The sequence below is a fragment of the Amblyomma maculatum genome, chromosome 1 (genome assembly GCF_055883805.1).
Source record: "Amblyomma maculatum isolate TAMU_Amacu chromosome 1, ASM5588380v1, whole genome shotgun sequence".
Classification (NCBI taxonomy): domain Eukaryota; kingdom Metazoa; phylum Arthropoda; class Arachnida; order Ixodida; family Ixodidae; genus Amblyomma; species Amblyomma maculatum.
The window spans coordinates 326,628,755-326,648,560 of NC_139344.1; the positions used below are offsets into that span (position 1 = coordinate 326,628,755).

Genomic DNA, 19,806 nt, shown 5'->3' on the forward strand with positions numbered 1-19,806 from the left:
GCTGATTTCCTAATGGCATACACTACCTTGGCCATGGGTAATGGCAATAGTTTCAGTTTTAGTTGACATATTCAGAATCCAAAGACAGTTTTGGAAATGGGAAGAGCATGACATATTTAGTGAGAAATATCACAGTGAGGCTACTGATTGTTCAAGTTATAATATGTGGTCAAACTTCAAATGCCGTTTTCTCAGTTTCATATTTTTGGTCGATCTCTACAGTCTTACGCAGGGTTTTGATAACTTCTTTTTAGTTCACACAAATAACTTTGGTACCATTTTCTTCAGAGAGAAATGAAGTACCCGATGACATTTTTAGTTTTTTAGTTTAGGCAATGGATAAATGTCAATTTGAGATTAGCTTAATGAGTTCGTTTCAAATAATGCAGCCTTTTACTCTCGCCATAATATGTGAGAATGACATGCCTTTTTGAGGAAAACGAAGAATGTCATCGGGTATGGGAAGACTTTGGCTATCAATCTATGTAATTAAAAGCAACGAAATGCAATGAGAAAGTTCATTAAAGCTGCGTAAGAAATTCACTAATTATGCTCTGGACTTTGTTAGATAACTTTTGATCTAATACCACCAGCTCAATTATAATTACATTTTTGAAATCAGGAGAGAAAACCACATCTGTGTGCAAAGTTTCGTGAGATTATATCCATAACTAAAAAAGTTAGTTTTAAGACCCTTTAAATACAAATTTACAGGGCCTGCACTGCAGTTTGACTACTAAGGCCGTACAATATTACAAGCAGTATGGTTATGCGCTTAAATCCATTAAGTACTAGCCACGCCATGCGCGCTGAAATAAATTGAACCAAGCGGTCTGCCTAACATCTTCACTGCCTCTGAGATAACTACTGTATCTAAAATGCAACAGGCTTTTTATACACACCAGCTGCTAACCAGTTACTGTGACATGAGCAGCCTGGCATGGCAGACAGCAGCTCAGTTTGAGACCATTAAAGAACAATAGTAGGGACAAACTCTGCCACCTGCCAAAGCCATACCAATGATTTTTTGTTCACAGTGCCACTAACGCCAGATTTTCTGCAAAACAGGGCCTTTAAAATTATTGCATTAAAACGCGGTTATAAATAGTGACCCAAAAAATGCGAGATCTTGAAATGTGCAACATCGTGCGGCCGTAGTGGCAGTCTGTACAGAACTCTTCGAGTCCAGGGGCAAATTGGAAGAAGAACGCTTGATGTCAAATAATTATTTTTTTTACATAGTCTCTTCCTGACCAGAGGACTATTTCTTAGCCACGCGGTAGGTTTTACGAGAGGTGGTATTATTCTGGATCATTTTAAAAAGACAGCATGCTGTACATACCCTGCGTGTGAGCACAGGTCGTCCTCCGTCTAGGATGTGGTCCTTGACGCAATCTTGGCCTTCGAAGGGAAGTCGCAGCGTCAACAGCTCATACATGAACATTCCGTATGAAAAGCAGTCAACCTGCACACAGAAGGGCGCCACAGATGACTCATTAAATATTTATAGCATTCTAGCTGCTGTTGTACTAGTAAGTTGAATAGTAGCACGAGAGGCACGTAATCAGCCACTGAAACTCATAACAGCGAGTGGAAAAGGACAGGGTAATGCAAGACTTTTCACGGAGAACAGGCATAGCAAGCCACCTTTCAAATGCAGGGTGCTGCTTTTTTTTACCTGCTCCTATATTTTTATGTCATTAATGCAATTAATATAAGCAATACAAATTACAAACAGATTCATTAAACACTAAGGCATGTGTCACGAAAGAAGACACACACACGAAACGGGCTTTGAAGTACATCCTTTTCTTTTTTGCGACCGCGGTTCGCGGCTGCTGCCACAGTTCACCTTATTTGAACTACACACGAAACAATCTATCTTGAACAGATTTTTTTTTTTTATGCTAAGTCCTATGAGAAACCAGCCAACGGTCTCACACAGCCCATCATGTCCAAGAATTTGTCTTAGCCATGTTGTCTTAATGGGGGTATATATATACAGGGGTGGAAGCAGGCTGGAGCATTTGGGAGCAGCCCAGGGAGCAGTAATAATGCTATTTCTGGAGCAGCTTTGAAGCAATGAAAGGAGAGTTTTAAAGAAATCTATGTTTTGGAGCACATTACTAAGGCCAATCAGATTTGATAATTGCAGTTTTCTATTCTTGACCCAATCAGATTTGATAATTGCAGTTTTCTATTCTTGACACACAAAATGGCCAATTTGATTCTTTTTTATGCAACAACAAATGCTTTTCTGACTATCCGACAAAGCAAGACGAACGGCCAAAACATGTAAAGATGGTTAAAATAACAGATCCAGCCCTAAGGAACAATTAAGAATAAACTAGCAGCAAGTGGAATAGTACTTGCTTGTGCACTTTATAACTGAACATCATGTTTGACCTAAAGGTTTTGCCTATTTTGACTTGAGAGATTTAAGTGTAGAGTCCACCACATTTATGCACTCAAGCAGTGCCACTAGACTGGAGATTACATCAATGAGCAGCATATTTCTGCTCTCTATCTTGCGCATATCCTTTTTTATCCTATGCCTCTGCTGATAAATTCCCAAGTGCTGGTCAACAGCGCCTTCTGGAAGGATAGATGGCACTCAAACGTAGCCTTTTAATCCTTAAGCCCCTTTACTTCACTTTTCTAGTCGTTGGCACCTTCGGCGCACCACCCCATAACGCCTCAAGCACATGTATGCTTTTGTCTGACGTAGGCCTGATATGTTTGTAAAGTACAAAGGGGCTAATGTTGAAGTACCTGTTTGTTTTCACAGTAAAAGCATTACAACACCTTGTGTATTTTTTGCAGCCAGACAAGTTTCCTAGCAGCACGTTTACGCTATTTGCTTCGCTTGCTGCTCTCGCATCTCTCTCCACTGGTGATTCAAAAAGCTGGGAGGAGGTGCTGTGTCACATGCACTGAGCATTTTCTTGCAATTCCCTTCAATCGCTTGTGGCCCATATTAAGTTTAGTTGCAATCAAATATTTACTATGCTCCATGCTTTATTTGGATTAAGCCCCAGCGCAGAACGTGTTATACTTCCAGCACCGGTGTGCTGCCATCATTCCTGTGCTCAGCTAGCAAAACATTTGATAGAAAAACATTGTGGCAGCAGTTTTGGAGTAATATTCTGTTTTGGAGCAGGACAGAGCAGGAAAAGCAGTTTGGAGCAGCGATTCTACCCGGTATGTATCTTTTCCCGTGGTAGCAATAGCATAGAACTAACTCATGGTTTTGCCTGAATATATATTTTAAATGGGCAGAGAAAGTCAGGCCCAAGAAGACAGTTGTAACACGCTGTCTCAAAATTTAGTGGCTCTCAATGTAGTTGGGTACTACACTTTATGAATATTACTGAGTGCAATACGGCGAGTTATTTTTGCTGGAAAAAAAACTTCGGATACCTTAATTAATCTCTTTCTCTTACAACTAGACACATTTCATGAGTTGTTTAAATCTGCTTTCTCATAATTTGCACAATACTTTGGGCCTTTGTGGCCTGCAGTATTGAATAAACAGATCAAATATTTTTGGCAACCACGTTAGCATTCTCAAGATTTGATAAAACCAGGGCACATAAATCAACGCCACACGCAATACAGTCACTGCACGCAGCCTAAGTGGTGCAGCAGTCGTGACAAGGTTTGCAGGCACCAACAACCGCCAGAAAGCGACATTACATGTAATGAAAATTACACTCTAAACTCGTCCGCCATGTACCTCAATATCGCAGCAGAGTATTTGTTTATATATTGAGCGGCACCGATGCATAGCTCTAGCGGTGCCATTCCAAGAGCCAGTACTGGCCTGGGCTCAAAGGATCTCGACTGTCTGATTCACCATCCTCCCTAATTTAACTGCTAATAAATAAGTGTTCATCAATCAAGCAACCCACATTTTAATTATAATCAATGATGGAATTGTAAACAATTTTTCAGCAGCGGTGGCAGAACAGAAAAGAGGGCCAGCTGCTATCACATAGGCATCACTTCAACGTTTGAGGCTCCAACCAATCGGCACGGACCAAAATGAACAAGTCCACCTACTGGACAGTTCAACAATATGGGCCAAGCTTCCCAATGCTTTCTAGGTGAGTTAGCGCTCTAGCACAGAAACTACATGGGATGTCAAGGACGTCCCATGTAGCATGTCCAAGGAACTTAAGAATAAAATTTCGCCGAGTATTGAGACACCTGCCTACATATGAGAGTGCATTTAGAAAGGTGAAGGCTTGCCTTTTCTGTGTACTCCTCCTCGCCATTGTGCCGCATTATTTCGGGTGCCATGAAGCCCTCGGTGCCCCCAAAGCCCTTGGTGCCTGTGGGCAAGGCGGCGCGGCTGATGCCGTAGTCTGCCAGCCGCACCTGCACGGGGCCCCCATCTGGTTCCCCCGGCAACGGCAGAGCCCACACAAGCACATTCTCAGATTTCAGATCTCGATAGATTATGTGCTGCTGGTGCAGGTATTCCAGGGCACGCGCCACCTGCGTGAAAGGAAAGTACACAACAGGGTTACTCTCCATTTCCTGCTAAAAAGAAGAAGAAGAAAAAAAAAAAGAAAAAAGAAACAGCTGCAAGTATGATGCATCCATTTCCAATAAGCTGCCATTTCATGCTCCTCCAGAGCTTTCAGAGAGAGGTACATAGTCTCTTTTCTTACCTGCAGCAGAACCCTTTGAAGCGCGCCTGGAGGCAAGTGTGCCCCAGAGCGCCGAAAGTCGGCGAGCAGGGCATCCAGAGCACCCCGTGGTGCCAGTTGCAGCACGAGAGCCAGTGGCCGGGGGCAGACGCCGCGCAGTGCCACCACGTGCGGGTGGCGAACACTCAGCAAGATGCTCAGTTCTTGCCGAGCAGTGCAGTAGGCCTTGCAGGCATACTGCAGCGGCTCTCGCTGCCACTGGGCACGAGCGGCCTTGTAGGCCACCTGGTCTGACGGCCGTGCGCCATAGCCGGGCTCAACGGGCTGAAGCATTTTCATCGCAACCTCAGTGAACTTGCCTGACCCCTGGGGCGGAAATAGAAAGAGCAATTTTCTGAAACCTCACCCAATGAAGTGACAGTGCACACTTGCTATCATAAGTTTAGGAAGCAAAGCTTTAGCGAAGAAATCTAATTCCTTGCACCAGCGGCCCATTGCTGGGGTGGTTCGCAAGCTCATAATTAGACAGCACGTATCTATTTTGGGCTGCACATAAAGACTATGATGCAAACAAGTTTTATGGCTAGTACTGCAAAATTTCAATTGCAGGTGTATAAAACCATGGGAATTCCCCATTATGTGGATGCAAAGAAATAAGCAGATAATAAAAAAAGGGGGAAGAAGAAAAACATGAAATAGAAGATTTCTTTAAAATAGCTTCCTTCACCGCACCTCACAATGACAAAACAAACTACTGAATATTCATCGAATGCCTTTCCATATTAAACTGTAATTTTATAAGCTGCACAAGAGTTACCATAAGAACCCGATACCAAAATTAATAAAGAAAAAAATTTTTTTTTTTCATTCATGTATAATGCGAGCAAGGTAAGATCACCAAAGACTGAGTGATCCTTTCTTCATCCCTACATTGTGCGAGGTGCTATCTACCTCCCTACGGTCATGAGCGCGTCGTGGGTACCATGGTCACGAGGGTTGCGGGGTCAGCATGGTGAAACCGAAATCATTGAGACAGTCAGCCTACACAACCGATAAATAGTACCTCCTCTCTAGCCGGAAGCCTGATGCTCATGGCGCTGTAACGAGGCCGGAACTGTGAATTTGGGCTGAAATTTGTTCGGATCTGCGTATAATACGCGGCGGAAATCTGACATAATAAAATTTGAAAAAGAACCTTGTACTATATGCGACTTTTTACGGTACATGCAGACAGTTGTCTTTTCGGCCATGGTGCCAGCAATATGAGAAAGCTTCAGGTCACTTAATTTGGGACGATACCGTGCTGAACTGGTGATGCTTACAATCTTATATATTCTTACCCTGTGGCTCCAATTTCTAATCTAGTATATTTAATCACATTATCATTAACAAAATTTTCTTCAATTCCTGCCCTCAAAAAGAACTGCAACCAAAGGAAAGCTACACAATCACTAATCGTGCTAGGAAGTCTTGCCAACTTCTTAATGATGATAAGAAAACATAGCACATATTTTTATCACTCATAACAAATAAAACATTGTCACAAATGTTTTATGCTAAAGTCTACATAAAGTTTGCAATAAAATTTGTATTGAGACTATGTTTCGTTCAGAGTGAAGTACGTCTCGAAGTACTTTGTGACTGCCTATGCAGATTCCAGGCTGTATACAAAGATGCCAATATAATACAGTCGAACCCGGTTATATCGAACCCGGTTATATCGAACCCGGATATATCGAATTTTAGTTATATCGAACACACGGAATATCCCCTTGAAAATCCCATGTAAAAGTATAGGAAAGCCGCGTCATATATCGAACTCAATTTCACCGGTCGTTCGATATATCGAACTCCGCACCACGCACTGGAAAGCGTGCCTTCCCCAAAGACAATCGCATCACCCTTGGCCGTTTGCCGCGTGACGTTTTCAAGTCACGCGCGGAAGGAATGAAAGGGGACAGTTCTGGACAGCGCCGCGCCCATTACCCAAAGGCGTGCGCATCTGCAGTTATCGTTTCCCGCGCGCCAACACATGGCGTTTGCAAGCCATGTGCGTGGGTGTGCCCATTCTTTTGCCGAGCTCTCTCCTTCAGCACGCGTTACGCATGCGCCAAGCCAGCTCAGCCCGTTTTCAGACAGACGTCGGACGCTTTCTCCAGCGTGTGTTGCGAACCCTCTGCGCGCGGCGGCTGACGTGGCTATGGCGTCTGCGGACGTTAAGAAGCGACAGCTCTCTCTGTTTTTTTCTTTTTTTTTCTTTTTTTTTTTTGCGAGAGTCATCTTTTCTTATCGTTGTGCTGTATGCGCGACGTAGGCGTAAGATATGGCAGCTGCGGACGCTAAGAAGCGGCAGGCTTTTTTTTTCTTTTTTTGGCAGGAGCCGTTTATCTTTGCATGTATGAATCAACGGAAGCACGCGGTCTGCTGCTGCGATCATGACGCCCGCCCCAAGCGCAGCATGATAAATCGAACCAGGCTTGTGCAATCAAGCCATCACGGGCACTCTGCCAAGTTCGCTCCCCGCCACCGGAGGAGTTATAGACAAGCGTCAGCCCGTGACGTCAGTGGAGATGCGGCGGCGCTGGCGACAGCAGTGACTTTCGTGGTGTAGGCAAAAGCGCGAGCCATCTGCATTGGATGCGCGGCGCTTGCCGTGTTTTCGGGCATAATTCCCAATATTTCTGCATACTGTGGTGCGGTTGACTGCGCCTCGAGGCACAAAAAATAAAATGGCAATTGTTTTAACATGTTTCTTGCGGTCGGATTAAGATGAGAGCTAAGGGCAGCGGCATTGAGCGCGACAAGTAGACTCTTCGGTGACGGATTGCCTTCGTGGCTAACGTGCGTTGCACTTCTGCACTGAAATTAGATCAGTTTGTTTGCAACCCTTAATTACAATGATTGCTTTTCGGCTGCACGATGAATAGCGCAAGAACAAACGCCTGCAGCTCGTGCCCGTTTTGATATACTATCAAGTCAAGAAGTTTAGACGCGATATTCCGTGTACATATATGACCCCGCGGGGAAGCCGCACTGTGAGTTCCATTCACCTGCAGTACTGCCCGGGTATATGTCCACACAGAAAAGGACACAAAAGCTGCTGCGAAGGTAATTGCAATTACCTTGAGCGGTCACTCAGTGCGATATTGCCGAAATATGCACGCACTTGTATAGTAGCTTTTTTTTCTGCTTTTACATTTGCGAGTTAACGACCTTCATCACCGGTTTTATAGTAAACATGTCCCGCAGTGTTATTTCTCATATTTTTTAAATTTATTTTTGGAGGTCATTATAAGATTGTGACGAACAAATTAAATATCCACGTACAACCTAGCTCTGATCGAGTAGAATATTTAAGTATATAGGGTATATGGAGGTTAATGTCCCAAAGTGGAATTAGCTATGGGGTACAAAATCAGTAGAATAAGATGAGGCGCATTTGAATAAAAAATTTCCAAGTGTATTAAAAAAGCTCAGCAGATCGCGCAAATTTCGATGCAAGCAATCGTGAAGGAACATTGCATCTGCACTCATGCGTCTCTCCTATAGAGCAAAGAGAACAAAATGAGAGCATTCTTACGGGCATGTACATATTAACCTGTGAATGATCTTGGCTACGTCTGTAAGATGAGACAGACGTCAAACGTCTTTTTTATCGAGCAGGCGAAAACAAGCTGGCAGAGGCGAACATGTTACAAGAACTAAACGATTGAGTTCTTCTTATTAAATATGAAATTATATTACTTAAGTTGCTGGTAAAGAGAGCTAGAAATGTGATTTCTTTTTCACTATATATATAGTTGCCGATAATTTCTTTAGTGTGAAATTGCTTGAAGCAGCAGAAAGCCAGTCAAAAGAGATGGTCATATAAAAAACACAATTCAGTCATTCATATTGTCGTCCTCCTTGCATGCGCCAGGAATAGGCCCGGGAGTTTAACAGTGTTCACTATTAGTCTCTCTTATACATTGCGCTTTCTCGTTTTTATTTACCTTAATCACTCACAGCAGTCGTCTACGTACCGTAGCTACGCGCTGTTGAGGCCACGGAGAAGGAAGCCAATGCAGCGCTCTTTGCCAGGTAGTTCCAGCAGTAATAGACTGATAACGTGTTGAACCACTCTCCAAGCATAAACCAAACTATTTCTACGCACAAGCGAAGCTTACGTTTCAGGATATTCGCACACGCAAATTGGTTTCGAAGGCAGCGTCGCTTGGCGCAGTGTAGGCACGCTGCGCTTTTGCCTACACCCCTTGTCGCTGCCGATCGCAGCGCCACCTTTGTTTACTAACATGACGCTTGTCTATGAGCTATAAAAAGATAAAAGCGCCCTGATGTTATCGCTGCGCAGCATTTTGGCACGCTGCCAAGAAATGAGCTGTGGATGCGACGACCGAAACAGAGTGACGCACGCCATCCACATGCAAGCGAAAACGCTCGCGATTTCTGCCGCAGCGACACAGAAACCTTGTACAGTAGAATCTCGATAATACGAAATTCAAAGGGAGACGAAAATTTTCGTATCACCCGAAATTTCGTATCACCAAAAACAAGCAAAATCCGTTTTCAAGCCTTCCAACAGGTATGAAATATTTATTTTCGTTGAAAGAAATTGCGTATATCCTTCTGCACCTTCTTTTCCGCGAGATCTGATAACAGAGTTTTGAAAACTGAAAAACTGGGCCGCTGTCTTCTCCCGCACAGACTTGGAGGTCACGGCGCGCCGCAGAACATCGATGGCGTGCATCGTTTCTGCTGCCGTCGGTGGTGGGTCATCAACGCTTTGGTCATCGTCATCTTCGTCACTGCATGGAATGCCAGGCTGTGATGACGCTTCCTCCGCAATATCTTCAACCGTGCGAAGACCACAGGTGGCGAGGTCGTCGTCCGCGGTGACGAAATCGTCGACGCAACAGTCGACGTCAAGTTGATTCCAGACATCGATGGGAATCGGGTCTGGCACTTGCGAGGCAGTAGCCACAGCGGATTTGAAAACCCCACACTTCGCGAAACAATTGGCGATGGTCGTAGGAACGACGCGATCCCAGGCAATTGCAAGAAAATGCACAGCATCCAGAAGAGTTATCTGGAGATTCGCGTCCTTCCTTTCAATCTTCGCGAGGAGGCGGCGCATCAACAAAGCTTTGAAATGGTGCTTAACATTCCTTATAATCCCAGCATCCAGTGGTTGCAAATGACTTGTTGCGTTCGGGGGCAGGAACACCACCTTAACACTCTGCAGTGTCATTTGTTTTGGATGGGCGGTGCACTAGTCCAGCAGCAAAACTATTTTTCTGTTGTGGCAAGACATCTTGCGGTCGAGGTACGTGACGAATTCCATAAACAAAGAAGACGTCATCCATGCTTTTTTGTTCGCCTTGTAGACGCAGGGCAATCGACCGGCTGCCTTAAAGCATCGGGGCTTTTGATATTTGCCAATGACTGTCAGCGGCATCTTTTCCGATCCGTCGGCGTTGCAACAAAAGAAAACTGTGATACGTTGTTTGCTCTTTTGTCCGCCCCGGCAGGCATCGCCTTTAAAGCACAAACTTTTTTTGGGCTGGAGATTGTAAAACAGCCCTGCTTCATCTACATTAAAAACATCACGTGCCTCATATCCCGCTATGTAAGACGGCAGTGTGGTTGTCATCCAGTCTTCCACGGCGGAGGCGTCGACTTCTTTTCCTTCGCCACAAACGGTCTTGTAGGAAAGATTATGATGCTCCTTGAACCGGTGAATCCATCCACCGGAGGCCTGAAAGTCACCAATTCCAAGTGTGAGTGCGATGTCCGCTGCCTTCTCACGAAGCACTTTTCCGTCGATGTTGACGCCGGCCGCCGTGACCTCTCTGAACCACGTTAGAACCTCTTCCAACTTCACATTGTGGGCAGTTTTGGCTTCTTTAGAATTCATCGCGAAGTGCTGCACATTCTGCATAATTTGGTCGCGCTGACCAACGATCGTTGACAACGTTGACAGCGGCAGCCTAGCTCCTTGGCCATGTCAGTGCGCCTTTTCTTGGGCTCTTTGTCCACCTTATTTAAAATTTCCAATTTGTCTTTAAAGGTCAGCGCCTTTCTCTTCCGTGACATTGCAGTATGATGTACCTTTTCGCATTGCCGAGATGATCACAAAACGACGCGCTATCAACGTGGTGTCAGCCTCAACAAACGAAAAAACGAAGCAACGTGTAGCAACGTGAGCAACGTGTTGCCGCTGCAGCGGAGACTCCGGAAAGCGGAGGAGCGTGGCCTGCGGGGCGGCGGAGAAATGTGGAGAGGGCCACAAGGCCGTGCGCACAACAACAAAAAAAAACAAAATGCGGGGGGAGGGGAGAGAAAGAGAGAGAGCGGGAGGAGGGGGGGGGGGGGGGGGGGGCAAGATATCGCCGCCTTCCTTCGCCAACTTCGCTGCTGCCGCGGGTTGCCAAGCCGTTTTTTTCCCGCTGTAATTTTTTTTTTCTTCTTTCGCGCGCGTGTGCGTGATCCGTGCTATCAGTGCTGCGCCGCTGCGCACGCTTTTCTCGCTGTGCGTGTGTGCATGGGCCTCGACCGGTCGTGATACCGAAGTTCGTATCACCCGTAGCGAAAAGAAAAAGTGTTCGGAACATCCGATTTTTTGCCCACTGAACGCAATGCAATTCGGCCGGGGAATTTTATGAATTCGTATCACACCGAATTTCGTATCAGCCAAGTTCGTATCACCGAGATTCTACTGTATTGAGCTGTCGCGGTGGCTCGAGCGGCAAGAGGGACGCAGTTCCAACAAGTTTGAAATTTTTCGCTCTGTCGCTGTTGCTCGTCGCTGAGATCGCTCAATCGCTTGCATGTGAGTGAGCTGGTCTTAACGCTTTTTTTTTTTTTTTTTTCTTCAAATTCTCGAGTGCAAAAGTGGAGGGTGGGTTCATTATGCGAGTGGGTTGATTACGCGACACATGCGGTATTGTTTTTTGGCATTGTAAGTGCCATCACAAGCCGATTTTTGTATATCGAATTATCGATATATCGAACTATTTCGCGATCCCCTTCGAGTTCGATATATCCGGGTTCGACTGTATTAGGTATTTGTGGTAGTACTACAACATTACGTAAATTTTCCACTGCAGGTACACAGTATGAGCAATGACAAAGTTGACAAAGTTCAGCCAAAGACAAGCCCTAAACGTTATTTGTACCTAACAGGTTACAAGCAAATGAAAAACGCACAATTTTCTAAGCAAGGTACTTATACCAAGAGCCATCATTTCAGCGAGGTCGTAATCGCCACTTACAAATAAACGCCATGGCAACCATGCAGTATAACCATGCCGATGATGAAAAAGGTGGAGTGTCCAGGTGTGCCCTCACCCTTTGCTTCATGGTTGCCTTGAAGACAAACCCAAAGGCACCCCGGCCAAGCATGCGACCACGCCGTATCTGGTCTGGCTGCACCAGGTAGCGATCACCCAAGTCCAAAAAGACCTGCGGCGACAACCCAGTGACAGCGTGGTAAGTAAGCTACACATTCCCCACCAATCACAAGCACAAAAATCACAGTTCAGCAATAATGCCTGCGCTCTTACGACTCAAAGCAATCTATATAGATAGCAAAATGCAGCATACAGTGCCAAAGGTCAACACAGCCAAAACTCATTTATTCTAACCGTATGACTTAAGCCAGTCATGCACCATTCCAGTCAGTGTATAAAGGAGCCCGCTGATACGAATGCCAATAGGTTCTAGAAACGGTAATTCCAACTGTGCCACAACACATGGATGGCCTAGGACTGCAGCCAACCGAACAATACACCCACAACTCTGCACCGCTTCTTATCATGCGGTTGGAGTGGACTGGTAGGCTGCCTGTGGGCTGTCGCTGCTGTTGGTTTCATGCGCCCGCTCTTTTGTCTGTCATGACAGAAACCCTTAAAACCATGCTTCCTGTGTGTAGATTCTTCAAGTCACTGTTAAGTGGAACAAGGAACCCCTGTTAACTAAGCAAACTTTCACAGCCCCCTTCATAGCCAGCCCAGTAGAAAAGAAATCCTGCTCATTCTGACACAAATTACACTGACTGAGGCACACTGTTTACTCCTGAGGTATACCTAAAGGGCATACGTGCAAATCAGGGAACTCTAACCGACAAAGAGCTAGGTGGTTTGGAAAATCAAAACCACACCTGGTGACACAAACAGCTAGTGATTAAGACAGAAGATAATAAATGCATGTGTGGACGGCAGCGAAAACAGATTGGTGAGGTGTGATTTGGTAGGCTCGTTTGAGGGTAGGTGTTTCTGCTTCCAGCTTGACTGCATCTGTGCAAGTGCTTCTGCATGAACTCCCTTGAGTTGCCCTTCAAGTGTTGCAGATTTCAACATGACTGAAAATGTGCGGGGCAGCATGACATGTGTCCAGTGTGATTCTGGGGGCTGTCAAAGCAAACAAGCCAAGGCAGATTATTTGTGACAAGCGCCGAGTAATATGGAGGAATTCGCTGAAGCTTTTATCTTTTTTACGATTTTCTGCCTTGCCATATGGAAGCCACCATCCAAGTGAACAGCCCATTTATGGTATGCTGACTGCTTATGAGACAGATGCTGACCAAGTTTGAGGGAACCAACTCAAGCTTTTCTGTGCCATTCTTTTTGTGGTGGAGACAATAAACCAAGCATTCTTTCCTGACACATATTTGTATTGCGGTCACATTGTTTACTTCCATGCTAGGTGTATTGTTCTTTCAATTTATGTTTTAATTCAATGCAAACCTATATAAACGATTCATCTGCTCCAATAAACACGGATGCACAAATACGAATTCACAAATGAGATTATCATTTGGGAATACTAGCTACCCCAAGTCAAGAGAAATAGCCTTGTAAAACTAACAGAACAGTATATGAATGTATGTGATAATAATAATACTAATTGGTTCAGAGGAAGGGAAAGGCACAGTATCTGTCACACTTGTTTCTGTGGACACCTGAGCCCCACTGTAAGAGAAGGGAGGAAGGAGGGAGTGAAAGTGGAAAGTGAGAAAGAGGAGCCCTAGTGGAGGGCTACGGAATAATTTCGACCATGCGCTGATCAGCACAGCATATGGACGCCTTTCCGTTTCGCCGCAGTCGGGATCGAACCTGGGTACTCTGGCACAGTAGTCGGGCATCTTGCCACTGCACCAACGCGGCGGGGCACGAATGTATGTGAATTTTGGTAAATCTGGCATTCATAATAAAATCTTAATTTGCACTGGATCTTATAACCAAAAAATGGCAATGAGATATTGCTGCTAAATTTATGTCTACAAACATTTTCATCACCGTTCTATTATTCTGCTAGCAACATGTGTATCATACTCATTCACGGTGAAAAAAGCTTGCAAATGAACTGCGCAAGAAGTAAACAAAAAGGCACCATCAGTGCCAGACAGCAGAGGTTGCACATGACAACTGCTGATAATAGTGCAAAACGATGACTTGCTCTGAATGGCAGCGCGTTTCAAACAGACTGCACTGCCCTTCATTTATCTGCACAATGCCTAGTGGAGTACGGGGCCAGGGTCATCTTAACACTGGCTGGCCTCTTCAACTTCCTTTTCATTAAATTACTTTATCAGCTGCCTAGAAGGTTCCTAGCATTTGCCAAATAGTAACCAAGTGGCTGCGTGTCTGATGCTCCAAATTATTGTGAGCACTCTACATTTTGACTGCACCATGGCGAAATGAAAATTTTCCGCAGAACTAAGTGTAAAGAATTACTGTTGAAAGTAAGATCATTTCACAACAATTTTATGTACTTTGTGAATCTGTGCATTCTAGGAAATAAAGGCTGGCACTTTTCGGGCTGGCCAGTATACTCATCAGTCACCATCAAAGACGTTACACGATCCTACAATTTTGATTTCAGGTTTCCTCAAGCTCGCTCAACAGCGATACGTAAAAAAAAAAAAAAAAAAAAAAAAAAAAAAAATATATATATATATATATATATATATATATATATATATATATATATATATATATATATAGGCAGATCAATTAAGGGGAAATGAGGGTGCTCGTTATAATACATGAAGGAAAGAAGCCAACAGTCGGCGAGGCCAAGGAAAGCGTCGGGGATGGTACTTTTGTCTTTTGATTTTTTTTGTTTTTAATGTTTGCTTAGATAACCACAGAAATTAGTAATGTAATCTGTTTAGGGGAAAGATAATTAAACACAAAGTAGAAGAGAAAACAACGCGCCGATGGTGGGGACCGAACCCACGACCTCCGAATATCGCGTCCGGTGCTCTTCCAACTGAGCTACATCGGCCGCTGTCCCCCCTGCTACTTGCTTGGGTATTTATGTTGTCTGTATACGAACCTTGAGAGCGTTCACCAGCGCCACCCTCAGCCATAGCGGTGGACGTAGAACGTCCTTTGTTACCGCCAGCGTCACGTAGAACGTGATCAAGAGCGAGGGCGGAAGCTGTGCTAGAACCCTCTTACGCTACCTATGGCTTCAAGACTGCCAGAACCGAGACCCCCATAAGCTACAAGCAGATCAATTAAGGGGAAATGAGGGTGCTCGTTATAATACATGAAGGAAAGAAGCCAACAGTCGGCGAGGCCAAGGAAAGCGTCGGGGATGGTACTTTTGTCTTTTGATTTTTTTTGTTTTTAATGTTTGCTTAGATAACCACAGAAATTAGTAATGTAATCTGTTTAGGGGAAAGATAATTAAACACAAAGTAGAAGAGAAAACAACGTGCCGATGGTGGGGACCGAACCCACGACCTCCGAATATCGCGATATTCGGAGGTCGTGGGTGGTTCGGAGGTCGTGGGAGGTATATATATATATATATATATATATATATATATATATATATATATATATATATATATATATATATATATATATATATATATATATATATTGGAGATCAAGTGCAGCTAGTGCAGCTATTGAGCCAGGGCTGAAAGAAGTCATTATGTATTTAATCTTCATAGTTTTTGATGTCGTCATGCAAAACAATATATGTTGCAGGCGAAGTAATTTGTAAAATATTGTGCATATTTGTGCATTAGCTTGTGTATTGGTACCCTGTACCAATACAGAATATACTGGCTGGTGTGCCGTACATCGGCAGTTCCCCATAGAAAGGAATGGAATTGTTTGCAATTGAAGACACTGTGCACTGTGTGTATGATGTGCGTGCATGCACGTGCATCATCATCACTGTAAATCAATAAACAACACTGATATAAACATTTTTGTATTATCACTCTTTATATTTTCTTCCCTGGCGTTATTCAGAACTTTATGATTTCTCACTAGTACAAAAGCAATGGCTGTATCAGCCTCACCAGACAATCCTGTGCAGCAGATCATTTCACTCAGCACAAGATACTGCTTATTGCTATTATTATTAGACACTGCCCCTGTATGACTTACAGAGTAAGACATTAAGTGGCCGTATAAAAGACCACGCCAAAGGAGGGTCTCATAATTTGATTGGTAGCGCCTAGTCCGACAGCCGGGCAGATGCGCACATTCCTAAAGGTGCTGTGAAAACCATTAGCACACTCTCTGTCTACAGTGTCCTTATGTGGCAGTCAATGGCAGTCACTGCTCACAGTGCCACCTAGGCCCTCCTCGGTCGACACACTAGTCGGTATATTTTAGGCATGCATTTTTATTTCTGTATTCGGTGTTCCATTACTAAAATAGACAAAGGTACATAAAAAAAAAAAGAGGGAAATTGGTATGCTCTGGTAGGTTCTGGTAGAAGTAACTACATATTTCTCAAAGAAGTGAGTGGTTAGGCCAAAAGATAATTTTCTTTTTTAGCTCCGAGTGGTAGTATAAGGATGCTCCGCTTCTGACCAAAGGTAAGATTTGGCCGTACACACCGTGTCGGGTGCCAGCTGAGCCAGGCGCAGGTCCCCATGCAGTGGACATGTGACGACACCTCGCTCATTGGCCGCCAGGATGCACTCTTCCACTAAGAAGGCGTATGGACCGGTGACCACTTCATCCACTCCTTCGGCTGATGCAGGGCGGCTGTAGGCACAGGGACACTTATGGCATTACGCTAACAGCATAGCTCACATTAAGGGAGTAATTACTCACATCCACCCAAGCGCCGCCATACGGCTACAAAAAAAAGCTATACAGCTTTCTCAGAAACTAATAATTTCTGTCCACTACAAACTTTCTATCTACAGACCCTTTGTAATACAGACAAAAAATTATTTTAAAGATATACTTCCACTGCCTGAAAACTTTCTGAAATACTGTGCTTTTAAGACATCGAATCTACACATGAATCATCAGTAAATCTTAGCAGAGGGATGTGAATTACCACTGTTACATGTAAATAATGCAACCAAAAATATAATGTATCGGGGGAATTAAGGAATCTCATAAAAAAAAAATTACAATTATAAGGTGAACCTAAGGTACAGCCAAGGGCTATAAAAATATGAAAACAGCATGCAAAAATACAACAGCGATAAATATGCTTGTATTGTTTGAGGCAACACTTCACAAATGCACGTGACATCATCGACTGCTGCGGAGCCTCTGATGCGTTAACTCGCGCAGTCTGCCATGCTGCAGTGGCCACTATCACCCCTTAGCTACCACTGCTACAAGTTTTACACTACCCACTCATGTGTCCGCTCGCCCTTCTCTCTTTTCTAATTCCATTTCGCCTTTTCTGCACCTTCTCTTTGTCAAATGTTCGTAGACACCCTCAAATCTTCTCCTAATAGCTCGCTAGTACGGTGGTAAAGCTTGGTGAAGCTCACTATAGCTATCTTGAGCAGTGAGGAAAAATAATGGCATATTATTCACATTTCGGTTTCGAATATAATGCGAGATACGTTCTGGAGTCAATGAAGTAAGGAAAAAAAAAATTTGTTACATTATTCGAGCGAATACAGTAATTATCTTGACCACCTGCTCTTCCTTTCTTTGCCAGTTAAGATTTCGCAAGTGGGTATTCTAGCAAGTCATCACGCAAGGCACCCACCACAGCCAGAGGTTGAACACATGGTCACAGGTTCAACATTACAAACCTAGAAATCTTTCAGGCTGTGTACTAATGCAAGCTAATGCAGATGGCCAAGGCACAGGAATGTTTGCACGTCATTTCATTTATCATTTCCTTAAGGGCCCGAAGGCATTACATGAGGAGGATGCGTATTTGTCCCCATACGGCAAACTTCGTTGAAAACAAGCATAAAAAAAAAAAAAAGAAAAAAAACCCGACAACACAGGAACTAAAAAAAAACAACAACATCATCATCATCAGCCTAACCATCTCCACTGCAGGACAAAAATGTCACTGGCAGTAATCTTCAGTTAGCCCTGTCCGGCGCCAGGTGTGACCACCAAATTCTCAGAAAATTTCGGATCACGTGTCCATTTGAATCTCTGATTCCCCCCACTCCTATTGCTATGTTTGCTTTCCCTTCAAACTCTGAATCAAAAGTGACTGTCAGTTAACTGTTCTCGGCATTAAATGCACTTTTCTCCACTGCCTGCTCTTACCTGTCTACGACGCCACTATCAGTGCTGGCACGTGAAGGTGGACCCGAGGGTGGCGCAGTTGTGCAGCCCTGGCCATTGGCACACTGAGGGCAGGGCACCAGGCGAGTGACGAGAAAGCGACCCTGAGAAGTGTGCACAAAACGAGTGCCCAGTGCGGGGTACCAGTCTTCCAGGAGGGTGTCAACATGGTCTGCCGCCAGGGCGAGCAGCTGGGTGGCACTCTCCATGCGCGGCAGCAGCGCCGCGGGCCCCCATTGCCGACGCTCAAGCGGAAGCTCCAGGAGAAGAGCGACTGCACCCTGCGTCTCCACAGGGCTCCAGTGGCCCTCCAGGCGCACCCGGGGACGAGCATTCAGCAGGTCACATGGGGCACCCCCTGACACTACTTCGCGCACACGAAGCAGCACAGCCTGCGACGACACAAGCGAGGCGGAAATTGAGGCGGCAAACAATATGGAACACAGGACGGGCTGCTCTAAAATCCACACGACCGAAGACATGTAATGAATGTAAAAGGAATTAAGATGCTATAAATGTGACCTCAAAAAAGCAGAGAGCACATAAAATGCATGGTCCTCAACGTGTGTCTACCTGTGCATGTCGCAGCTCAAGCCCAGTCTGCCAGCACAGCCACTCTGCCCGTTGGGAGAGGGCAGCTGCAAGGCCCGGATCTTTCTCCCAGCCCCGAGGTGGGGCCAAGTAGCCCCGAAGTGCTTCCACAACCTGGAATAGAGTGAAGGATTAGCGTCACACAAGGAAGGAGGAGTCCACGCAAAAATGCTTATTGGTACAGTAGCAGGAAATTTCCTTCATACTTCATTCCTTTTAGAGAAAAGTTTGAAACAGTCTATACCTCACACATATCCTCAAGTTCGAATACCGTACTTATCTGTGACCCACACAAGACTAATGTAAACAAATTTTATAGAGTTCAAAAAAGCTGGCGTATTTTTCTCCATTTTTACTCCTTATGGATAAAGGTGCATTAGCAACCTAAGTTATAGTACTAGCTGGCTTGTCATCAGTTAGAGAAAGGAACTGCATATGCTTACATCAAGTATGCTTATATATTCTGCCAGCCACACTACTTAAAAGCATCATTTATTAATATTAGCTATTTGTATCGTTAATTCGAGAAGAAAGAAGTTTCAAACCGTTTTTATTTGCAGGAACAACTAATTATTAAAATACCATGATAACTTAAAATCTGTTGTTGTTCTGAAGCATGCGTAGAAAATCTCCTTCTCTTTTTTTTTGTGCCTTCACCCTTGTTTTGCTACCTCTATGTCAATTTTCACCCTGCTTTTAAATCGTGGCCTGTTATAACAATGCTGTAAAGCCCTAATGTTAACACCACAGTAGACTTACAAATAAATTGGCTGCACAAATCAAACAAAACAAGAACCCAACCAAGAACAAAGCAAAAAAAAAAAAAATACATAATGCACAAAACACTTAGTAACAATCACAAGGGCACTACGCTACGGCTTTAAGCTTAACCTACTCAGATTAATGTTTATTTATGTGGTTCGCCTTTGCAACATAAAGGCTAAATGCTATATCATCCTCCTCCTCTTCTTCATCCTCATCATCAGCCTGACTATACCCACTGCAGGGCGAAGACCTCTCCCATATTT

At 44.4% G+C, this 19,806-nt stretch overlaps 1 protein-coding gene across 2 annotated transcripts in view; it reads right to left on the bottom strand.

The window, feature by feature from the left end:
- Window positions 1–19,806, bottom strand: part of Lrrk (Leucine-rich repeat kinase) — an 89,614-nt gene that overhangs the window by 12,487 nt on the left and 57,321 nt on the right. For both annotated transcript variants that reach the window (XM_084586940.1, XM_084586932.1), the window contains exons 22-28: window positions 18,761–18,892; window positions 18,170–18,579; window positions 16,525–16,675; window positions 12,003–12,116; window positions 4,677–5,021; window positions 4,252–4,500; window positions 1,343–1,465 (exon numbers count right to left, since the gene is read on the bottom strand). In XM_084586940.1, the coding sequence (XP_084443066.1) occupies window positions 1,343–1,465; window positions 4,252–4,500; window positions 4,677–5,021; window positions 12,003–12,116; window positions 16,525–16,675; window positions 18,170–18,579; window positions 18,761–18,892 (1,524 nt within the window). The remainder of the gene's footprint in view (window positions 1–1,342; window positions 1,466–4,251; window positions 4,501–4,676; window positions 5,022–12,002; window positions 12,117–16,524; window positions 16,676–18,169; window positions 18,580–18,760; window positions 18,893–19,806) is intronic.